The 20,578-nt window shown below is 37.9% G+C and overlaps 1 protein-coding gene across 1 annotated transcript in view; it reads right to left on the bottom strand.

Moving 5' to 3' along the window:
* The window catches only part of SPEF2 (sperm flagellar 2), a 174,551-nt gene that overhangs the window by 140,685 nt on the left and 13,288 nt on the right, over window positions 1-20,578 (bottom strand). The window contains 5 exon segments of the mRNA XM_068535229.1: window positions 6,884-7,070; window positions 11,709-11,773; window positions 13,275-13,415; window positions 13,996-14,167; window positions 17,215-17,466. Coding sequence (XP_068391330.1) covers window positions 6,884-7,070; window positions 11,709-11,773; window positions 13,275-13,415; window positions 13,996-14,167; window positions 17,215-17,466 — 817 coding nt within the window.

The following is a 20,578-nucleotide window of genomic DNA, read 5'->3' as shown; positions in this document are numbered from 1 at the left end:
TTAATGTTAATCATTTGTTTCTTTTGAGGTCCAATAGTGGAGGTGAGGCAGAATGTAAAAATGGCCACAGATTCTTCAGTTTTCTTCATCCACAGCCTCCAATGCTATCCTGCAGATATCCCCATCAAAAAGTAGAATCTATTTCTTCACTCCTTAAATATGGGGTATGGGGTGACCTCTGACTTGAACTCACCAATGGGACATTAGCAAAAATAAAACAAAACAAAACACTTGCGGTCTGACTTTCTTAATTCTCTTGCAACCCTTGCCACTGTCACTACAGTTTCTGCTCAGCTAGAAAATGAGAAACCATAGAAAAAGAGACACCAGCCTTCTCAGCTGGAACTAATGAAACTCTTCCAGGTCAGCCAGCCTCAGCCAACCCACCAGCCGACCAAAGACATCTGAGAGAAGCCAGGTAAGACCAGCAAAAGGCATACATCTGAGCCCAGACCAAACTGCCTACCACGTTTTGGGGGTGGTTTGGGATACATAAAGCATAGTCACAGCCATATTTTTTAAAAGTAAAGCCTTAATTTATTATTCCAAGTGAATTCTATATTGAATTTGGAATATATTCTATATTTGTCTGTGTCTACATGGCAAGGCAATTTGGTTGTTGAGATGAGAGCTGGTCATTCTGACCCTGATGAAGAACTGGGTTGGTCAGATATGCCTTGGTTATTGCTTAGATGACAACACATTATGATTAAAAAGGAAAAGAAAAGAAATTACTGTTGAATGGCTGAGTCAATGCTATGTATATGAAGCTTCAGTATGAAGAACCATCAAGTGTATTAAGACCTGCAACCAAAAGTTGAGTGGAAAATATTCTTATTTTGTTCCATTGTACAAGTAGTTCATGTTTTAGAAATATACTTTTTCCCAAAGTTTCATTACAATTTGGGACACATTTTCCCATAGAAAAATATGTTACGGTTAAGTGCTTAGGGCAGCCTACAGATGTCTGTTTAACCCTTAACATCGATGAAATAGTCTACATCTGCAATGAATAAAATAGAAAATAAGAGAAGTCACATTTCTCTTTTCAGTATATTTAATCATATTTGGGTAAGACTTATAGATACACAATCCAAAACATGCTCAGTTTGATTGCCAAGACCTCTGCCTTTCCCATGAGTTGGAGCTAGGAGCTTACTCTGGTGCATACCATTGCTTTAATTCTCCAAAGATGCCCAAGTGGCTCTCCTGGAGGAATGGGGCATGGCAGGAAAGACGTGGAAGCTAAGTATTCAAGGGTCTTTTAGTTAAGAGATGGGGGGCTGTCTGGTGTTCAAATGCCAGTTCCAAGGAAATAATCCAGAAAAGGTTCTGGGAAGGTAGAGTTAGTTGCGCTGGAATGAATCCCAAGAACAAGCTAAGATGCTGGCCAAATGATCACACTACCAGTTGGGAGCCATATAGAGTTCACGGTCTGAAAGTCTCCACTTAAATGCTTATGAAGTACTTAAATTCAACAAGTCCTAAACTAAACTCACTAACTCCCCCTTAGACCTGGTCCTCCCCCAGTATTTTCCCATCTCCACTGATGACACTATAAACCTATGACTCGGTGACCTAAAATGTTAAGGTCATCCTAAGTCCATTCCTCTTGTCACCCTAATACAATTCTTGAAGAAGTAGTCTATTTTGCCTCCTATGTATGGTTTTAAATCACTGTCTACTCCATTCGGTACCCATTGACACTGCCCATTGACACCCCATAGTGGACAACATCAGCCCCTCCTTACCTTGCCTTCCCCCCAATCCCTCTCCAGAATCTATCCTCTAAAAAAGTTATAGTGATCCTTCTAACCTTAAGTCTCATCATTTCATTCACATAATGACATCTCTTTATGGATAACTAGGCAAGATAGCAACCTGAGCACAGATCTCTGGCTCTCTCTTTATAAGCCCAACTAAAACAAGGGTCTGTAAACTCCAGGGGGAGATTGCAACAACTTGGAGGCTAGAGCAGATATTATGAGGCATTTCTGATAGATTCACTGCAAATGGAGCGAAATAAAAGTATCCAGGGCCGACACAAGATTCATGTCACGCTCCCGAAAAGCAGCAGATACTTGAGGGAAGCAGAGGAAATGCTAACCCTGACAAGTACCATTTTCTCTTTGGAGGAGAGTAGGATGGATGGGAAGGCAGACCATGGTGCACATTCTACCACTGTGGAGTAGGGGCACTTGGGTCAGCGGCACAGGCAGGTGGGGACACTTAATGGGAAGGAAGCAGTGGGAGCGGAGGTCCCTTGCTGCATGACCCAGCCTGGTTCTAGAAGTAGCATTTTCCCCAAACACAGAGAAGAAGCAGCACAGAGATGAGCTCCCTTGGTGGAAATATCATTAGTTAGAGCACCGACCTCCTTCAATGTCTCTTAGGTTGCTGGATCCCTGAACAGATCTCCAGCTAGAGCCTTAAAAAATCAACGCTAAGAGCATCCTGGTTGAAAGTGAGGAAAGCTAGAAAGAATTCATTCACCCCACTTTCTAGGTAAATATCAATCATGGATTATAAGCAGAAAAATAGAAAGAAAAAACCTAGCAGCCAACACACAACTGTTTTGTAAAATAAATGAAAGTGTGTTCAAAATCCTATTGCTAGTTAATGAAACTTGAAATAGGTAGTTATTTTAAAATCTACTTTTTTTTTTAAAGACAGCTTTTCATCTTCTTTTTATTTTATTTATTTTTATTTATTTATTTTTATTTTATTTTATGGCTGTGTTGGGTCTTCGTTTCTGTGCGAGGGCTTTCTCTAGTTGTGGCAAGCGGGGGCCACTCTTCATCGCGGTGCGCGGGCCTCTCACTATCGCGGCCTCTCTTGTTGCGGAGCACAGGCTCCAGACGCACAGGCTCAGTAGTTGTGGCTCACGGGCCTAGTTGCTCCATGGCATGTGGGATCCTCCCAGACCAGGGCTCGAACCCGTGTCCCCTGAATTGGCAGGTAGATTCTCAACCACTGCGTCACCAGGGAAGCCCCCTAAAATCTACTTTTTAATCATCTAATTTTCATAATTTGTAATTCTTTTAATTAAAAGAGTGACTATCAAGCTGAGTAAAAATATTTGTGAATCTGAAGTAAGAAATAACCTTTTAGCACAAAGAGATGGCAGAGTTATTCTCTGAATTTTTCACTAGGAAAGGAGTGATCGCATGGATGAACAGTTTCACTTCTTCATACTTACATGAAGCTTGGATTTCCCTTCAGTTAACAGAACCACTGAGCAGACCAGATGTGGTCAGGTGAATAAAAGAAGTATCTTCAAATGGTCTTTCACATTTCAGACATACAGATTTGTCCTATTTACATTAACAACTCAAATCACCTTCCTCCCCAAGTGCGTTCCTCTTACCATCTTCTGTATCACAGCAAATGACTCCTCCATCCACTCAGCTGTCCAAGCCAGACACTGGGCCCCTCATTCCACGTTTTCATTCCCCCATGTCTAATGAATCAGTAAGTCCCATTGATTTTACTTCTAAAATAGCTCCTGAAGCCACTTCTCTCCATCACTACCGCCACTCCCCTAAATTTAAATGGGGATAGTTTCTTACCTGGATTACAGCAACAACTATAACTTGGTTAGCCCTCCTGTAACATATTCTTAAAACTAAAGCCAGAGCGATCTTTCTATAAGGCAAATCTAGCCTTGTCACTCTTGTTCCCCTTTGCACTCAGGATAAAATCTCCTATTTGCCTCTTTATATCTTACAAGGCCTATTATGATGTGACCTCTGGTGACTCCTGCTTGATGACATTTAGTTTGCTAAAAGCCCTGAGCCTTTCCATATGATATTCTCTCTGGAGACACAGTTTGCCTTCCACCATTTTGGCTTCTGCTGGAAACTAACCCCCATCCCCACCCCCTAAAATCACCCCCACCTTCAATTAGCTAACTCCGACCCTTCCTCATGCGTCTGTGCTATCCCCCTCCAGAAATCATCTCTGAACCAGGCCAGGGCTGGTCTTCCCTCCCATGTGTCACCTGTCCCTCCCATCACCCTCATGGCTCCTCCACACTCCAATGTAGTTGTTTGTTTACAGATCCTCTCCCAAACAGCAAGGTCTGTGAGAGCAGATTTCCCATTATTCTTGTTCACTGTTGTATCCCGGAACTAGGACAAGTCCCCAGAGCACAGAGGAGGTTCAGTAAATATGTGTTCAACATAAGAGTTGATCAGTGATTCTCAATCTATAGCTGCATCAAATCACCTAGCGGGCCTGTTAACACGGATGACGGGACCTAATTATTCACATTCCTAAAAGTTTCCTGCTGATGCTCATGTTGTTGGTCCAAGAACCACACTCTGAGAACCACTGGAGTAGATCAAACTGAGAGGACTAATTAATTTTCCATGTTTTCATTTAAAAGTTCCCTTTTTGATAATATCAATTGATACAGAAAAAACATTTGAAACAATTCAGTATCCTTCCATGATAAAAATTCTCAACAAATTAGGTATAGAAGGAATGTAACTCAACATAATAAAGGTCATATATGATAAGCTCACAGTTAACATCATACCTAAAGGTATGATGCTAAAAGCTTTTAGATTTTCACCATTCCTCTAAGATCAAAAATAAGACAAGGATGCCCACTCTCACCACTTCTATTGGTACTGGAAGTCCTAACCAGGGAATCTGGCAAGAAAGAGAAAGAAAAGGCATCCAAATCAGAAAGGAAGAGGTAAAATGTCTCTGTTTGCAGAGGACATGATCTTATATATAGAAAACTCTAAAGACTGACTAAAAGAAAATGTTAGAACCAAAACACAAATTCAGTAGTTTCAGTATACAAAATAAACATATAAAAATCATTTGCATTCCTACACACTAACAATGATCTATCTGAAATGAAATTAAGAAAACAATCCCATTTACAATAGCATCAAAAATAATAAAATATTTAAGATTAAATTCAACCAAGGAGGCAAAAGATCCACACTGAAAACTATGAAACATTAATTAAAGGAATTGAAGAAGACACAAATGAATGGAAAAGATATCCCATGTTCCTGGATTGGAAGAATTAATAATGTTAAAATGTCCATAATACCTAAAGTGATCTACAGATTCAATGCAATTCCTATCAAAATTCCAATGGCATTTTTTACAGAAATAGAAAAATAATACTAAAATTCATATGGAGCCACAAAAGACTCCAAACAGCCAAAGCAATCTTGAGTCTCAACAACAAATGGTGCTGGGAAAACTGGATATCCACATGCAGGAGAATGATACTGTACCCTTATCTCACACCATATATAAAAATCAATTCAAAATGGATTAGAGACTTACACATAAGACCTAAAACTATAAAACTACTAGAAGCAAATATAGGGAAAAACATTTCTTGACAATAGTCTAGGCAATTATTTTTTTAACATGACCCCAAAAGTACAGGCAACAAAAGTAAAAATAGACAAGTGGGATTTGATCTAGCTAAAAATTCTGCACAGAAAAGGAGACAATCGAAAGAGTGAAGAGGCAACCTACAAAATGGGGGAAATTACTATTTGCGAACCATACATTTTGGTTAATATCCAAAATATGTAAGGAACTCAAATAACTCAATAGCCAAAAACCAAATAACCCAATTTAAAAAATGGTCAAAGGACCTGAACAGACATTTCTCAAAAGAAGACAAACAAATGGCCAACAGGTATTTGAAAAGATGATCAACGTTACTAATCATCAGAGAAATGCAAATCAAAACCGAATAAGACATCACCTCATATCTGTTAGAATGGCTATTATCAAAAAATGTAAAATAAAAGCAAGAGATAACAAGTGTTAGTAAGAATGTGGTGAAAAGGGAACGCTTGTAAACTGTTGGTGGGAATGTAAATTGGTACAGCCACTATGGAAAACAGTATAGTGTTTACTTGAAAAATTAGAAATAGAACTACCATATGACCCAGCAATCCTACTTCCGGTACATATCCAAAGGAAATGAAATCAGTATCTCAGAGAGATGTTTACACTCCCATGTTCACAGCAGCGCTATTCACAATGGCCAGCCATGATATAGAAACAACCTAAGTGTCCACTGATGGATGAATGGATAAAGAAAATGTGAGACACAAACTTACATACATATGTGTGTGTATATATATGGAATACTGTCAGCCTTAAAAGAGAAGAAAATCCTGTCAGTCTGTCAGTTGTGACAACATGTTTGAACTTGGAGGACATTATGTTAAGTGAAATAAGCCAGACATAGAAAGACAAGTACTACGTGATCTCACTTAAATGTGGAATCTAAAAAAGTTGAACTTATAAAAATAGATCTTAAGTATTCTCACCGAATACACACACAAAAATGGTAACTTTTTTTTTTTTTTTTTTGCTGAGGTTTTGGGTGTGTTAATTAGTTTGATTATGGTAATCATTTCACAATGTGTACATATATCAAAACATCATATTATACATCTTAAATATATACAATTTTTATTTGTCAATTATATCTAATAAAACTGGGATGAAAAGTTCCTTTTTACCTCTAAATGTAACAATAGATATACATGGCTGACATAGATTTTAGATTCCTATTTTGTCAGTATTTTTTATTGTGGTAAAATATGCATAACATAAAATTTACCATTTCAATTCATTTTTAAGTGTACAATTCAATGTACAATTAAGTAAATTCACAATGCTGTATAACCATTACCAGATTTTAGATTCTTTAGTAAATGTTTTATGTAGATTTGTTTTCTGAATGTTATTTGCTGTTATGATGTGAGGATGTGACATTGATTCAGAGTAGCACATAATACATACATAAGATACACATACGTGTGTATAAAAGACTACATTTTGTAAAATCTTGCAGCACCATTATTCAATCAACAATTAAATATCTTACCTCTTGTGCTTCGTGGGCTATTAACTGGTCCATTAAGAGTCTCCGCCGTCTTTTCTCCCTTTGCTCTCGTGCAAAAGCATCTTCTTCGAGGCGCTTTTGGATTTTTTTAATGTAGTCATCATCCGAATAAGTGTTTAACAAATCAGTGGTTGTCTGGTCTGTTGTATCTAAAGAAGTCTTGGATGCACTAAGGACAATAGTTTTTATTTAAATTTTAGAAAATAACTCAATCACACACCACTACTTGTGACTGTGGAGGAAGACCTCTGGAGACGGCTCCCTTGAGTGCTCTGTTCATTTATTAATACAAGCATCGAAGCAAATATTAGAACTTCAGTGTGAGATCCACAGCTTATCAACAGATTCCATTTGCCTCACCCCATTTCTGGACTCTGTATCTGTGAGGTCCTTAGCATAGCCTTCTTTCTAGGCCTGGCGCCTACTTACTCTTTTACTTCTCATGACCTTCACTGTGCCCAGAGATTCTGGATTTCTCTCCCTCTTCTTCCTGCTGGTTCTAGGCCTCCTGCCTCCCTTGCTTGGAGTCAAGAGTAAGGCAATATTGATAACCCAAGTGTCAGGGAAGGCATACTTCTACAAGAGTCGGCCAGGTACACTAATGTGAGGACTAAAGACTGACTTTCCCCCTTCCCTCTGCAGAAACGTCCATGGATGGTTCTGAGAGTACGTCCATGGATGGTTCTGTCCACTACAACTCTCCTCTCACCTATGTGAATGCAAGTTGCTCTATGAGCTCCCAGTAACTTCCGACTCCTTAGGACAGCAGCCCAGCTCTTACTAGAAGCTCAGCAGTGGAGAGTTGACTTGCACCACAGGTCTGACCTAGCCTTTTGCCCAAGTCCTGGAGACCCAAGTGAGAAGATCTACCTTGGGGCTCTTGTCCTACCTCATGTCCAGAACTTACTGATCAGGAAGAGTTGGTGGTCTCACCAACAGAAAGCAAACACACTCAATTTAGTGAGGCAAATGGTGGCTTAGTACAGAATTTATAGATTCATTCAAAAGTTGCCTTTAAAAGTAAAAGATACATTGTTATGTACATAAGGATCAAATAATCAATTCTCATCTGCATACTCTTTACAAAATTAAAAACATACAACAGTACAATGGTATAAGATATAACGTTACTTGCCAAGAAATAATGAATTTTAATATTATGAATAATTATTATCCTTAATGTCATAAGTTATTGATGTGTTCAGTTTAAAATATAACTTATAATCTTATTCAAAATACAAGGACACATTATTATGGTATGCAGGGATTAAACAGTCATCAATTCTCATATAGATAGAAGTGTTCTTATAAAAGCATAGCTAATTCATGTTTAATGAATAATCACACGTGTTGTTTTTAATCTGTGGCCATGCAGTTTCATTAAATCAAAGATCAAAATCATTTACATAGTTGAATTAAAATTCTTAAGTTATAATTAGTTCTGTTTAATAATCACATATTTACAGTACGGATATTTTATTATAGTTCATTATTTGTACATTTGCTGCTTCCAGTTGAACTCTGAGCGCAGAAGAAAAGTATCCTAGTTTACTCTCCTGTGTACCTGTGCCTCATAATCCTGACATGTAGCTAATGTCTGCTAAATTTCAAATAATATGCTAAGAAGCACTGTACAAGTGTAATATAACTTAAAAAATCACACATTGAAATTCTGGTTATTTTATCAGCAGGGGCTCAACCTTTGATTGTATTCTGTCACTGAGAGTCACTGAGCAGAAATTGTGTAGCTAACAAAGCCTCAGTAAGATCAAAGACAAATTTTAACCCTATTTATTTATTAAGATTTAGTGCAATTATTTATGAAAATTGTGTGGCATAACTTTTTCAGATCCTTCATCAAAATCCTTACTATATTTTTACTTAAATGTGTTGTTTAAAAGATTTTGCCTCAGATTGAGCACGGGTTAATAGCTCTCTCAACACTGTATTTATGCCACCAACAATGTACTTGAGATACTGGTTCTCCTTTGTTCATCAATCAGTCTGTCCAACCATCCATACATACACCCATCTGCTGTCTTATGCCAATTAAGGCCTGAAGAAAGCTACGTGATATTTACTTGAATAAATATTCATCTTACTGAGATGTGGGTTTCTTGAGGGCAATAATTATGTTTTCTTTATATCTGTTTGCTTGCCAGGCCTCCATAGAGTTAATAATTGTACGTGTATGAATTATTAGTGATAGGAACCTTGGCCAAATTTGTGTATATATATAAGCAGTTGCTAGAAGGAGACTAAGGTAAATCTGTGAATCCAAATGTCAGATTACAGCAGCCAACAGCCTCAGCTAAAGAAACAAATAGCAGATGGCATTTATTATTTGTCTTAAAAAATAAAGAAATAGTTCATGTGGGGAAAAAGCAGCAGTGGCTGTTCTTGCATTGCTCTCACTCAGACATCATTTCATTCTTTCACAAAAGAGAAAAGATAGACTTTGAACTGACATCCCGGGAAAGTCTTTCACGAGCAGGCTGTGAAAGGGGCAGCTGTAGAAATTGCTCGTAAGGTCAACCCAAGAGATGATTTTAGTGCTCTCTGTCATCAAGTAGTGTGAAGTTTCTGGAAAAGCCCAGAACATGCTTGATTCTAAGCTAAGGATTCAGAATGAACTAAAGAAGCAGTGGTCAATAACAGAGATTAAGAAAGGCCATATTGTACCATAGCTCTTTTTTCTTTAAAAGTTTGCTCTAGACCAGTGCTTCTCAACATTTTTTATTTGGGGGTCCATCAGAAAAAATGTCCTTTGTGAAGTGTACTGGAAGGGATTTGGAGTCACAGATGGGGCTGCTCACAGCCACAGGTGACTGGTCCAGGGACTCTAGCTGCCCCAGGCCCTATCCTGCTGCTCTGAGGAGTGAGGATGTCCATATCTCACGGGCCCCCAGTGGTAAATCTCTGGCAAGACCAAGTGGAGGCTTCTGCAGAGAAAGGACTTGTGATAGACACTGCTATTTCCCTCCCTTTTCCCTCAAAACAGAGCCACGGTTTTATTCAGGAAAACAACTTACCCAGCTAAAGTCTACAATTCCCAGCCTCCCATTCTGCTAGGTATGGCCATGTGACTGAATTCTGACTAATAAGGCATAAGCAGAAATGTTATATGGGGCTTCTGGGAAGGCTCGTATAAGGAGCGATTTCAGATGGGATATCCACTTTTTGCCTCTCCTCCTTCCTGATATTGGAACGTGGGCCAAATGGCCGGAGCCTCGGAAGCTATCTCTTATTTGCGAACGTGACTTTGAAGACAGAAACCACACATCAGGACAGTGGAACTAAAAGGAAGGCTCAGTCCTTGTTGACCTTGGAGCAGCAACACATGCCCTGGGCTGCTTACCTTCGGATTTCTATTAATATTATAGGAGAGAGAAGTAAATATCCATCTAATTTAACCCACTCTGGTTTCGGGGTTTCTAAGCTAACTGATAGAGAGGCCTAGGTTCAGGTTGGGCTGGGAAGGCAATGAGGATCAGGGTGAATGTTTGTACAGGAAGGATCTTTAAAACATTGAACCACGGACAGGGCAAGGACACTAACGAATCAGAATGGATGCTGGTACAGGGATTGAAGACGCTGTTGTGCTTGGTGTTGATTCTGGTTGCTAAACTGTGTGGAAATCGAGGCGTCCCAGGAAAGGGGTGGGCTGCGGGGCTGCAGAGAATACCATTCACGAAAAGCAACAGAGTGTTTCAATATCTTAAGATAGTCATTCTGGTGGACACCGTCCGTTTGTCACTCCGGAGCATGTGGCTGGTGAGATGTGTGAAAGAGTTGGAAGAAGTGGAGTGGTTTCATGGGCCAAGGTCAAGGGTGGGCGTGGTGGGGGTCAGGTGGCAGCTGCATGGGGGAGTAGGCTTGGGCTGTGGTTATTTTAGGAGTGAGGTGAGCACTGATGAATATGGGGAGGGCATCAGGAGTTTCTGCAGAGGGAAGGGGGAAAGGCAATTAATGTATACATTCTTCATTCTGCTTCACTTTCCTTTCACACTTGACTTCCTCTCCACTTCTCCTTCTAGCTTATTCTTATTCCTCCTCATTTGACTATATTCCCTCTCCTCAAAAATATTAATATGGAACTGAAGTATATAATTCATGTATATTTTTCTTCTTTAAGAGATTTATTTCCTATTCTATAAAACATAAATGAGTAGAGTTTAGATAGTTTCCATGAAAACAATGCAGAGAAATTCAAGCTGTTCGTATATGTGTACTCTCTAATCAATTATTTTCCGTGAGTCAATGACCCGTAATAGGAAACAAAAGGGGAGAAGATCTTTATCTTTAGGAAGAAGAAGCCCATTAACCAGGCACTTTCTGTAAAGAACTCATTGAACTGTTTTAGTGACATTCAGTCAACAGACTCATTCAACAACTTTTTACTGCTGGTCCCTGTGCTAAATGCTGAGGACGCAACATGACAGCAACCAAACTAGCGTCTAATAATGGCTTTTTTGTGACAAATGTAAATTAATAGTAACTTGAAAAAATGTTAATGAGTGTTTAAAAAACATGTGTGAACTTACAAGGGTAAGTAAAACGTAGACAAATAAATTAACATCACATCTCATAATAGCCACTTTCCCTTTTGATCTTTACAAAAATTGTTAATGAACAACTAATCTGAATTTTAGCTCATTTATCTTCCTTAATATATGCTCTTAATTAAGATTCTACAAGGTGAAAACATCTTTGGAACAGCTATTTCAGGTAAACTATTTCTAAATATTCAAAAGTTAAAGTAGAACGAAATGTAGTTTTGTGATTACTGAGATAATTTGCACCCCACCTTTCTTTTGCTTGGAGATCCTTTTTTATTAATGCTTCAAACTTCTTAATCTCATTGGCCACATCCTTTAAAGGAAATTCATTATCAGTTTTTCACCTCTAAAAAAACATTGAACATTTTCATTTACCACATTCATTCAAACTTATAAAGTGACATGCATTACTAATTCAATCTAATTGGGAAGCGAGATCTGAAAAGCTACATTCTAGAATATTTTTCTATTCTGATTTGTTACTTTTAGACTAGGCTAAATATATCTAAAAGAAGGTGAAAACTGCCTAACCCGAATCATTCAGTTCACAAGTCTAGCTCTGACAGTACATCAAAGGGCATTTAATGAGAATAAAGATTATCAAACAGTCAGGAAGTGCATTGTTAATTACAATTCTTTTAAATGAGAATAAGCATGTTTTTGGACATAAATATTTCTTTAAAATCATCTTGAGTGTTTTAAACATTTAAGGTTGTGCAACCTTACCTACACTATTAATTTGCTCTCTGAAAATTAATTTTAGCTGATCCTCTGCCTCCTGCAAATCCTTATTAATAAGCTTTAATCAACTCAGGGAAACAGGAGAATTAAATACTTTTACTAAAATGGGGTCAGGAAAAAAGCCTCTGTGGGTAGTACTTTTTAGAATCTAACTATAGGATTTTTTAACATTAAAAAAATGTGAATTAATATAAAATGCAATGGATTTAGAAATCAGAGAGACCTCTCAATCTCTGCTTTAACAGCCTTGTGTACTTGGGTAAAATATGTCAGTTTTCTGAGTCTCATTTTCCGTAACTAAAAAATGGGGAAAATAATACCCTACTTAGAGAATTATCTATGAATTAAAGATGATGTGAAGTGCCCAACCCACAGCCTGGCATATAGCAGATGATCAGTAAATGGTAGTTATTAATCTTTTTTCTTAAGGGAGGGACTATCCCTAACAATCATTATAGCAGTATGCAGTGTAGATTGCAGGAATTAGTATCAAAATGTAGTATTGTTCCCTTGTGAAATATAATGAGATTGTATCCTATTGTAATGATTGACAGCTGGTATGGTCTAGTAAAATATCAATAGTGTAAGTATCTTAAATTTAAATATGATGAGAGCAAGCAAGTTGCTTAACATTTCTAGGATTCATAGAAAGACAGTGCAGCATGGGGAGGAGGTAATGAGAAAAAGCAAATAGTAGGAATGGCACCTGCATGGTATGGGTACCTGGACTGGCCCCTGTTGTACCCAGGGGTATCATGACCCATTACAACAGCACCCACTCTGGCATAGTTTGTTAGTGACCACAGAATCCACAACACAGGAGGAACACAGGTTCTGTCATTTAACAGAATTTGCCATCCCTGTCCTAAAGCTACATTCTCTATTTCTGAACAAATAACTATAAAATGAATTGGATATGCATATGGTGGAGGAGTTTTAAATGAGAAGGGACAATACCAGAAGTAATTTGAAAAGGAAGTAGGGAGTTCAGGGAAGTCTCTCTATATGTTTTAGGGAAAGATCATCCTTTTGTTAAGATAAACACAACACATTATTAAAAGGTTATCACTTACCTCTGCCTCTTTTTTCTTTTTCAACATTTTTTGAGTGTCAAGTGCTTTCAGAATACGGTTTGATGCGGGTTTAGGAATCTGTATGATAGCTGCTTGGATTTTAGCCATTATTTCATTTTGTCGTCTTCTGCTCAAGCGTTGCTAAATATCCCATACACATTAGTTTAGTTATTCAGTACATCAGAATAATATGCAATGTTATACACTCACAGGTACACAGATATACAAATTTTCCATTGAAATTTTCGGAACTCAGCAATTAACCAATGGACTGGGTGTTACAACTGTGTAATGTTAGGAAGCAAGTGTCAATATAACTTATTTTGAAAAGTATGATATTGAAACACAATTTTGGAATCCCCAAATTATGCCGATCAAATGTGTGTATTTTCATTCTGGTGGCAACCCTCCCCCATATCACGAAAGCATCTGAAGCATTCATTTCTACCAGACAGCTTAAAAAGAGGTCAAGTTGTCCCACTGTTCCAAAGCATGGCAGTTCTAGTTCTTAGTCGCAGGGAGATGCGACCATCAGCAACGGTGGAGACAGAGAAAGGGGAAAAGTGAGGGAGAGAAAGGTGAGAGCAGGCAGAGCATGAGTCATGTACCGGGAGCTGGCAGCTCGGGCTGGATTCATGCTTATGCAATGCGTAATATAGACATAAGTGGCAAACAATATACTATGCACTAATGAGTTTCTGGAAAAATTGTTCTATAAAACCTTTTAGATTTTAAAAGATCTTTGTTCTTCCTGGAGTTTTTGAAATTTTTCAAGTTTCTCAATATGCATGTGGACAAGATCTTTGTTCGTGTGCTTATATTTTTCTTGAAACCTAAGTGTAACCTGCATCAGATTGAAATCAGTTTGACGTGGTATCAGGTTTCTATGTCTCCAAATGAAGAAAGCATTTCAAGAAGATTCCATTATTAGAGAAAAAAGAGTATATTGTCATTATAAGCACACATAAAATTTGCCTTCAAAATAAAATTTCTGTGAATTACTACTGTTGATGGCTAAAGCAAATTCAAGTCCCATACCAATCACTCACACCCTTAACTGATGTAAGGACAATAAAAATGCATGATTTGAATGCCTTCTTACAAAAGTCTCATATATACTTTTTATAATTAAACTTTTTGCCCTGAGTTTAATTTTCAATGAATGGTATTTGTATCCTTACAAATACATTTTCATAAAAATAATTTATAAAACCAATTTCAACATAAAAGAGATAATATAAGAAGCTAGATTCTGTCCATTACTTAAGCCACTTCCTAGTAAAAAGTGAAGAAATAATGAAAACTTCCAGGCCACTGGCAATGAGGGTACAATAGTAAAAGAAAATGAACTCTCAGTGATGATTGTGAAGTGGGACACAGAGCAATGGCTAACGTATTTAACTAAAACTTTTATATTCGAAAGTAATCTACTTAGAAGCTGATGACTTACTAAAAAACTTTTTTAAAATGGTACCATTGCTCAAACCATTCTTGGTCCTTCTTTTCTAAAACTGCCTCAGTAGATACTGACACTTACACAGAAGATCAGTTAAGGCCCTGTTAAAAATGTCCTGGCCTCCATCTTCACAGTGGCAACGAACATGTAAGGTCCTTCAACATCCTACCACCCCACTGCAACATATATATATATATATATTTTTTTTTTGTTGTTCAACTTAATTCTATTTCCCCCCAGCCCAGGAAATATCCATTGAGCCATCAAATAGCCTGCTGTTAAATGTGTGGAGTCAGAGTGCCTAGGTTTGAGGCTTAGCTCTACTACCTACTAGTTTCATGAAGTTGAGCAAGTTACCTAAGCTCTCTCAGTTTTATCATCTGTAAAATGGGAATAATAAAAGTACCTATCTCATAAGATGGTTGTGAAGGTCAAATGAGATAATATACATAAAGCACCTGGAACAGGGCCTGGCATCTCACTATGTATGTTCAATAAATTTTCATCATTATTGATATTAACATGTAATAGACACCTGCATCCTCCACCTATATCAAAGAAAAAGGCATGTCTACTTTTTTCATAAGATGTCTCCTCCTTCATCTGAACCATTGATTCATTCTTCCTCTTTTCTTCCCCAGAGGGTCTCCTTCCACTTGGGTCCTCACACCACTCATCACCTGCCACTGATTCTTTTTCTCAACTGCCAAGTTGTTCCAGTCTCCATTTCCATAAAATGAACAAACAATCTCACACTTCTCTTGAGCTTCTCTCCTGCAGCTACTGTTATTCTCTCTTCTCCTTTATCTCCACATGTCTTGAAAGAATAGTCTGTGCTCCATTCTTCCTCATCTCCACTGCAATCCACACCACTCTGCTGAAACATTTTTCTCTCCCCAAAATGTAAGCTCTAAGAGAATTGGGGGTTTTCCTGTACTACTCACTGTGTTGGTGCCTGACATAAAGTAGAAGCCCAACAGATCTTTGTTCAATAAATGAGTAATTGACTTTGGAAGGTCACCGTGGCCAACATTAAACCCAATGGTTTTTTGTTTGGACTCAGCTCCACAGCACTTGTAGCACTTGTTTACACTGACTGTTTTATACTTTACAAAGAATTTTCTTATATACTGTTTTTCTTGAAGTTACCAAAAAACCTAACTCTCAGGCAGGTAGAGATAAACATCCTTGTTTTTACAGTTGGATAAAGTGAGACTGAGACTGTTCCAGGGACTGACCCAAAGTTAACCAGCTTGCACGTGAAGGAAGCAGGATGAGATACTAAGTTATTGACTTTCAGCCTAATCTAATTTCTAGCTCTCTGTGGGTGCTGAGTTCATTCTGCTACCAGACTCATAAGGATGTCCACCAAGAGTAGACAAATCTAAAAGTGGAAGTAGCTCTCACATTTATTGTCATTGCTGCTTCATAAATTAAAATTTAAAATTTAATTATTTTCATTTATTTTTATGCATTACATCAGTACAGTACTCCCCATTATCCTACAGACCTGGAAAAGTTAATGGCCTTCACTTATCATAAGGAAACAGCACAGGAACTACAGAGATTTGTCAACTAAAGAGTTGTATCAAATAATCAAGAGACACTTCATGAGTATTTGCAATGTTGAAAGCATTGTACTAGGCATATTTCTTGAACTTGAGGAACTAAAAATCTTGTGAGGCCATATGACAGATAAATAATGAAAGTTAGTCAATACTATCAGCAAGAGGAGGTTAACACCAAAGAGTAACGATTACCTGTGCCCTATGAGCTCCGCAGAAAGAGTCCATGTATACTGGGAAGGTTGCACAGAGTAGACGGAGGAAAGTTTGGGGGAAGCGGAGAGAGGAGAAGGGTGAGCTTGGGTGGTAGAGAGGGAAGAGCAGAAATATACAAGTCCTATTCAAGGACAGGCTGCCAATCAATGTAGAAGAAAGACTTTATGCTGAGGGTTATGAAGAAATAAAGTTAGAAAGACAGAATGAGACTCTTTAGTGAAAGAACTTGGATGCTAGTCTAACTTGGTGACAAGATTATTTGTAAATTAGCAGGTTTCTGAGCAGAAGAAACCAACAAAAGTGGAATTGAGGGCAGATTCACCTAGTGGTTGATTAACCTCCAGTAGAAAGCCTGAAGATCGGAAGCCGCGTTAGTAGTTTACTGCAGTAGCTCAGCAGGAGGTCTGAGCAGATAGGATGGGGTAGAAATGGAATGAGAGGAGCAGGCATAGAAAGCACTGGGAATTAGGAGCAAACGATTGATAAGTTATTGGCAATTGGTGGATAGGATGGAGACAGGCATCAAAAATGGATAAATGAATTGAAAATATTAATATAAAATAAAACCCAAATATGGCCAGTAACATACATCAGGGAACATATATGCTCGATGGGGCTTCTTTGAGAATGCAACATCACTGCTGTGTCCCTTTACCAAGCTTTATATTGTGATATGCTTATAATGTTTCTTTATGTACTTACATCTCGGAAAGTCTCGCTTTTCACGTTTTGAACTTTTGTATTTGTCAGGGGTTGCATGGTTTGCGTTTCCACTCCAGTCAGCACACCTTTCTTTTTTCTCTGGAGAGCAATGTACAATTGATATAAGAGTTTCGTGGCCGCCCCAGGCTTTTCTGTGATGATACTGTGGGCCACATTCTGATCAAACTGCACACCCAGAAGGTGAAGTGTGGGCTCCAAGCGAGAAAAATTATTAAGTTTGGCACTTGAAATCCTAGGCATTAAAATATTTTACATAATTAGACACTGAATTAAAACAACAAATATCAGAGGTATTACCATGATCCCATATTATGAATTATCCCATGTTTTTTAAAATATATCAATCCTCTCTAAAACCACTTAATCAGGTAGATACATTGAGATTTGGTGTATTGTCCTAACTCCATGCATTTATTTCTCTTGAATGGCTAAACTAAAACCCATTAATTTCATATACTCTTCTACTTAAATAGATGCTAGAATTTCTGCAAGAAGCCAGTACAAAAACATAACTAAAGGCCTTCTTCTAAATGGAAAAACTTAACTATCGTTTTGAAAAATATTTTACTCAGAAGACAAAATTGCAATTTAAATGTCCATTTCTTTAAGTGATGTCATTACTAGAACCTGAAAATAACCTTATTTTCAGTTGCAGTGACAACTCTCACAACAATCCCCTCAGGCATTATTAGAAATATTTAATTAAATAATATTAGCTATACAACTAAATTAGTTATGTAATCTTCACTGTACACTTCATATTACTTCTTCAAGAATCGCTAAAGACTTTCTAAAATATATGTATTATTGAATCACCTATTATCAAATTAGGCTCACATTCTAGAAGAAACTCATTAATTCGTTTATTAATTTACTCTCTCAACTATACCAATAATTTATTTAATTTAATAAATTTTTATAAATTTATTAAAATCTTACAAAGATAAGACACCCTGCCCTTTAGCAGTTCATAGTGGGAAAACAGATGAATAACAAGTAGTGATAAATTGATGTAACTGTTGTAATAGAGGTCTCAAATGACCTAGGGCTGTCAATAAGCCTATGAATCCAGTGGCAGAAAGAAAGCAAAAGGTGTTGATGCATTTTCAACTTTTGTGCCTCTCTGTGATCAAACTGCATGCAAATGTCAATTTTAACCACTGGTCTATTTTCTCCTTACTTTAACTTCCAAAAACTCAGTGACATTCTTTGATGGAAAAAATACACTGAATATACTTAAATATAAGTCAAAGTCACATCCTCTCCCTGAAAAAAGATGATACTTTAGAACAGAGGGAGTTGGCGGAATTTCTAATATAGGGTTACTCACTCAATAACTTCATTTTGGACTATAATATTATTTGGGGAAGATACAATGACCTTTAATGACCTCAACTGAATGTTTAGAAGCTGAAAGAGATCACTTAGCACTTCTTTTTAAAATTTATTTAATTAATTAATTTATTTTTGGCTGCATTGGGTCTTCGTTGCTGCGTGCGGGCTTTCTCTAGTTGCAGCGAGCAGGGGCTACTCTTCATTGCGGTGCGTGGGCTTCTCTTGCTGCGGAGCACAGGCTCTAGGCATGCAAGCTTCAGTAGTTGCTGCACGTGGGCTCAGTAGTTGTGGCTCATGGACCCTGGAGCGCAGGCTCAGTAGTTATGGAGCACGGGCTTAGTTGCTCCGCGGCATGTGGGATCCTCCCGCACTAGGGATGGAACCCGTGTCCCCTGCACTGGCAAGCGGATTCTTAACCACTGAGCTACCAGGAAAGCCCAATTAGCACTTCTTAAACTTTATATACGGTTCCTAGTATATTATTTCTCAAGAGATAGCTCTCAAGCAGTGGTTCTAAACCTTTTTTGTTTTTAAATCCCATATACCATCCTTTGGAAATCTGATGAGAGCTATGAAACCTTTTCCACAGGAAAGAAAACACACATTCATGCATATACACAAAATGTGTATACCATTTGTGGGTATTTGTGAACCTCCTAAAATCTAGTCTAAAAGTGCCTGTTAGCTGCCAAGGAGGTGGATCTGGGGAAATATAGGAATGATTTCTAAATATAAATAAGGAGCCAGTATCATGGAAAGGCCAATGTCAAAAAATGTAGTGACACAAGACACTGAATTCCTTTTCCAGTTCTGTGGTGTAACTTATCGTCCTATTTCCTCTATTTGGTTAAGTATATTTAGTATGGCATACCACATCAACCAAACTTTGAATGAAATATTTTAAATTGATACAGAGAAACAGATCTTAGAGGGGATAAGAAGAGATAAGGAATGCTACAAGGTAATCTTATCAACAAAAAAGGGTAAAACATTGTTTTAGGTCTTCTCATGTCATGTCCAGTTTTGCAATTTGTTCCCCCACAAATGACCTTACAGTTTGAGATAACAAACACTGGACTAAAATGATTAGGGTACAGCAGACCATGTTTTGAAGAGTCTTATTGTGACAGAGGATGGTCAAATCAAAGACTTGTGTTCACATTCCTTGGACGGGCACCTGGCATCCCCTTTTGATCTTCCATCTCAGTTCATCCTTTCATGTCCTTCCTATCCTAGGAGTCCTGTATGCCTTGTCCACTACACTTACTTGGAAAGATATGGTCTGAGAGCCACTTTTCAGAGATTTTGCCTGGGTCATAACCTTGGGCTTCAGAGGTTAGAGGCACCATAATTCGGGAGGGAGAATCCAAAAACAAACACTATTCATTTCCAAATTTTATCAAAATTTAGCCCTGCACCCAATAAAAGTGAAGAACACTTCCCCTCCTCTTTCTTGTATTACACAACCCCCAGAATGCAGTGTAGCCTGCTAACACTAGGGTTCAGTGACACAGTAGGCTTTAAAATGGCTTTTATGGTCTGGCCGAAGTGTCCAGGTGTAATAGTATTTCCCTCTGGAAGCTTTTAATATATACTCTAAATTTCCAACCAAAATTTTGGGAATATAACTGGTGTGTAAATTGGTGGAGTCCACTCTTGTTACAGTATATGCTCAATCAGTATAACATGATAATCAACAGTTGTTTTTGAACCCAGAGAATCCACTGGGACACCTTTGCTCTGAAGACATAGCATATGATGTAAATGATGACCCCTGAGGGGATAAGGAATGTATTCTGGGAAAAGTCTTCTCCCTCTCTACTTGCAGTCCTTATTTGCCAAGGGATTACCAATCTCCTCTCCTCCTTGCCACCTGGTGAGGGAATACATCTCACAAGGTAATTAGAAGCTGCCCTCCCAAGGGATATCCATGTTCCTTTACTTTTTATTCTTTTAACTAATCTGCTCATTTTTCACCCTCTGAGATGGACTAAAAATATCCCAAAACA

Source organism: Eschrichtius robustus, chromosome 2, assembly GCF_028021215.1.
Source record: "Eschrichtius robustus isolate mEscRob2 chromosome 2, mEscRob2.pri, whole genome shotgun sequence".
NCBI lineage: Eukaryota > Metazoa > Chordata > Mammalia > Artiodactyla > Eschrichtiidae > Eschrichtius > Eschrichtius robustus.
The sequence above is the reverse complement of the archived record's forward strand: the minus strand, read 5'-3'. Positions and strand labels throughout refer to the sequence as shown.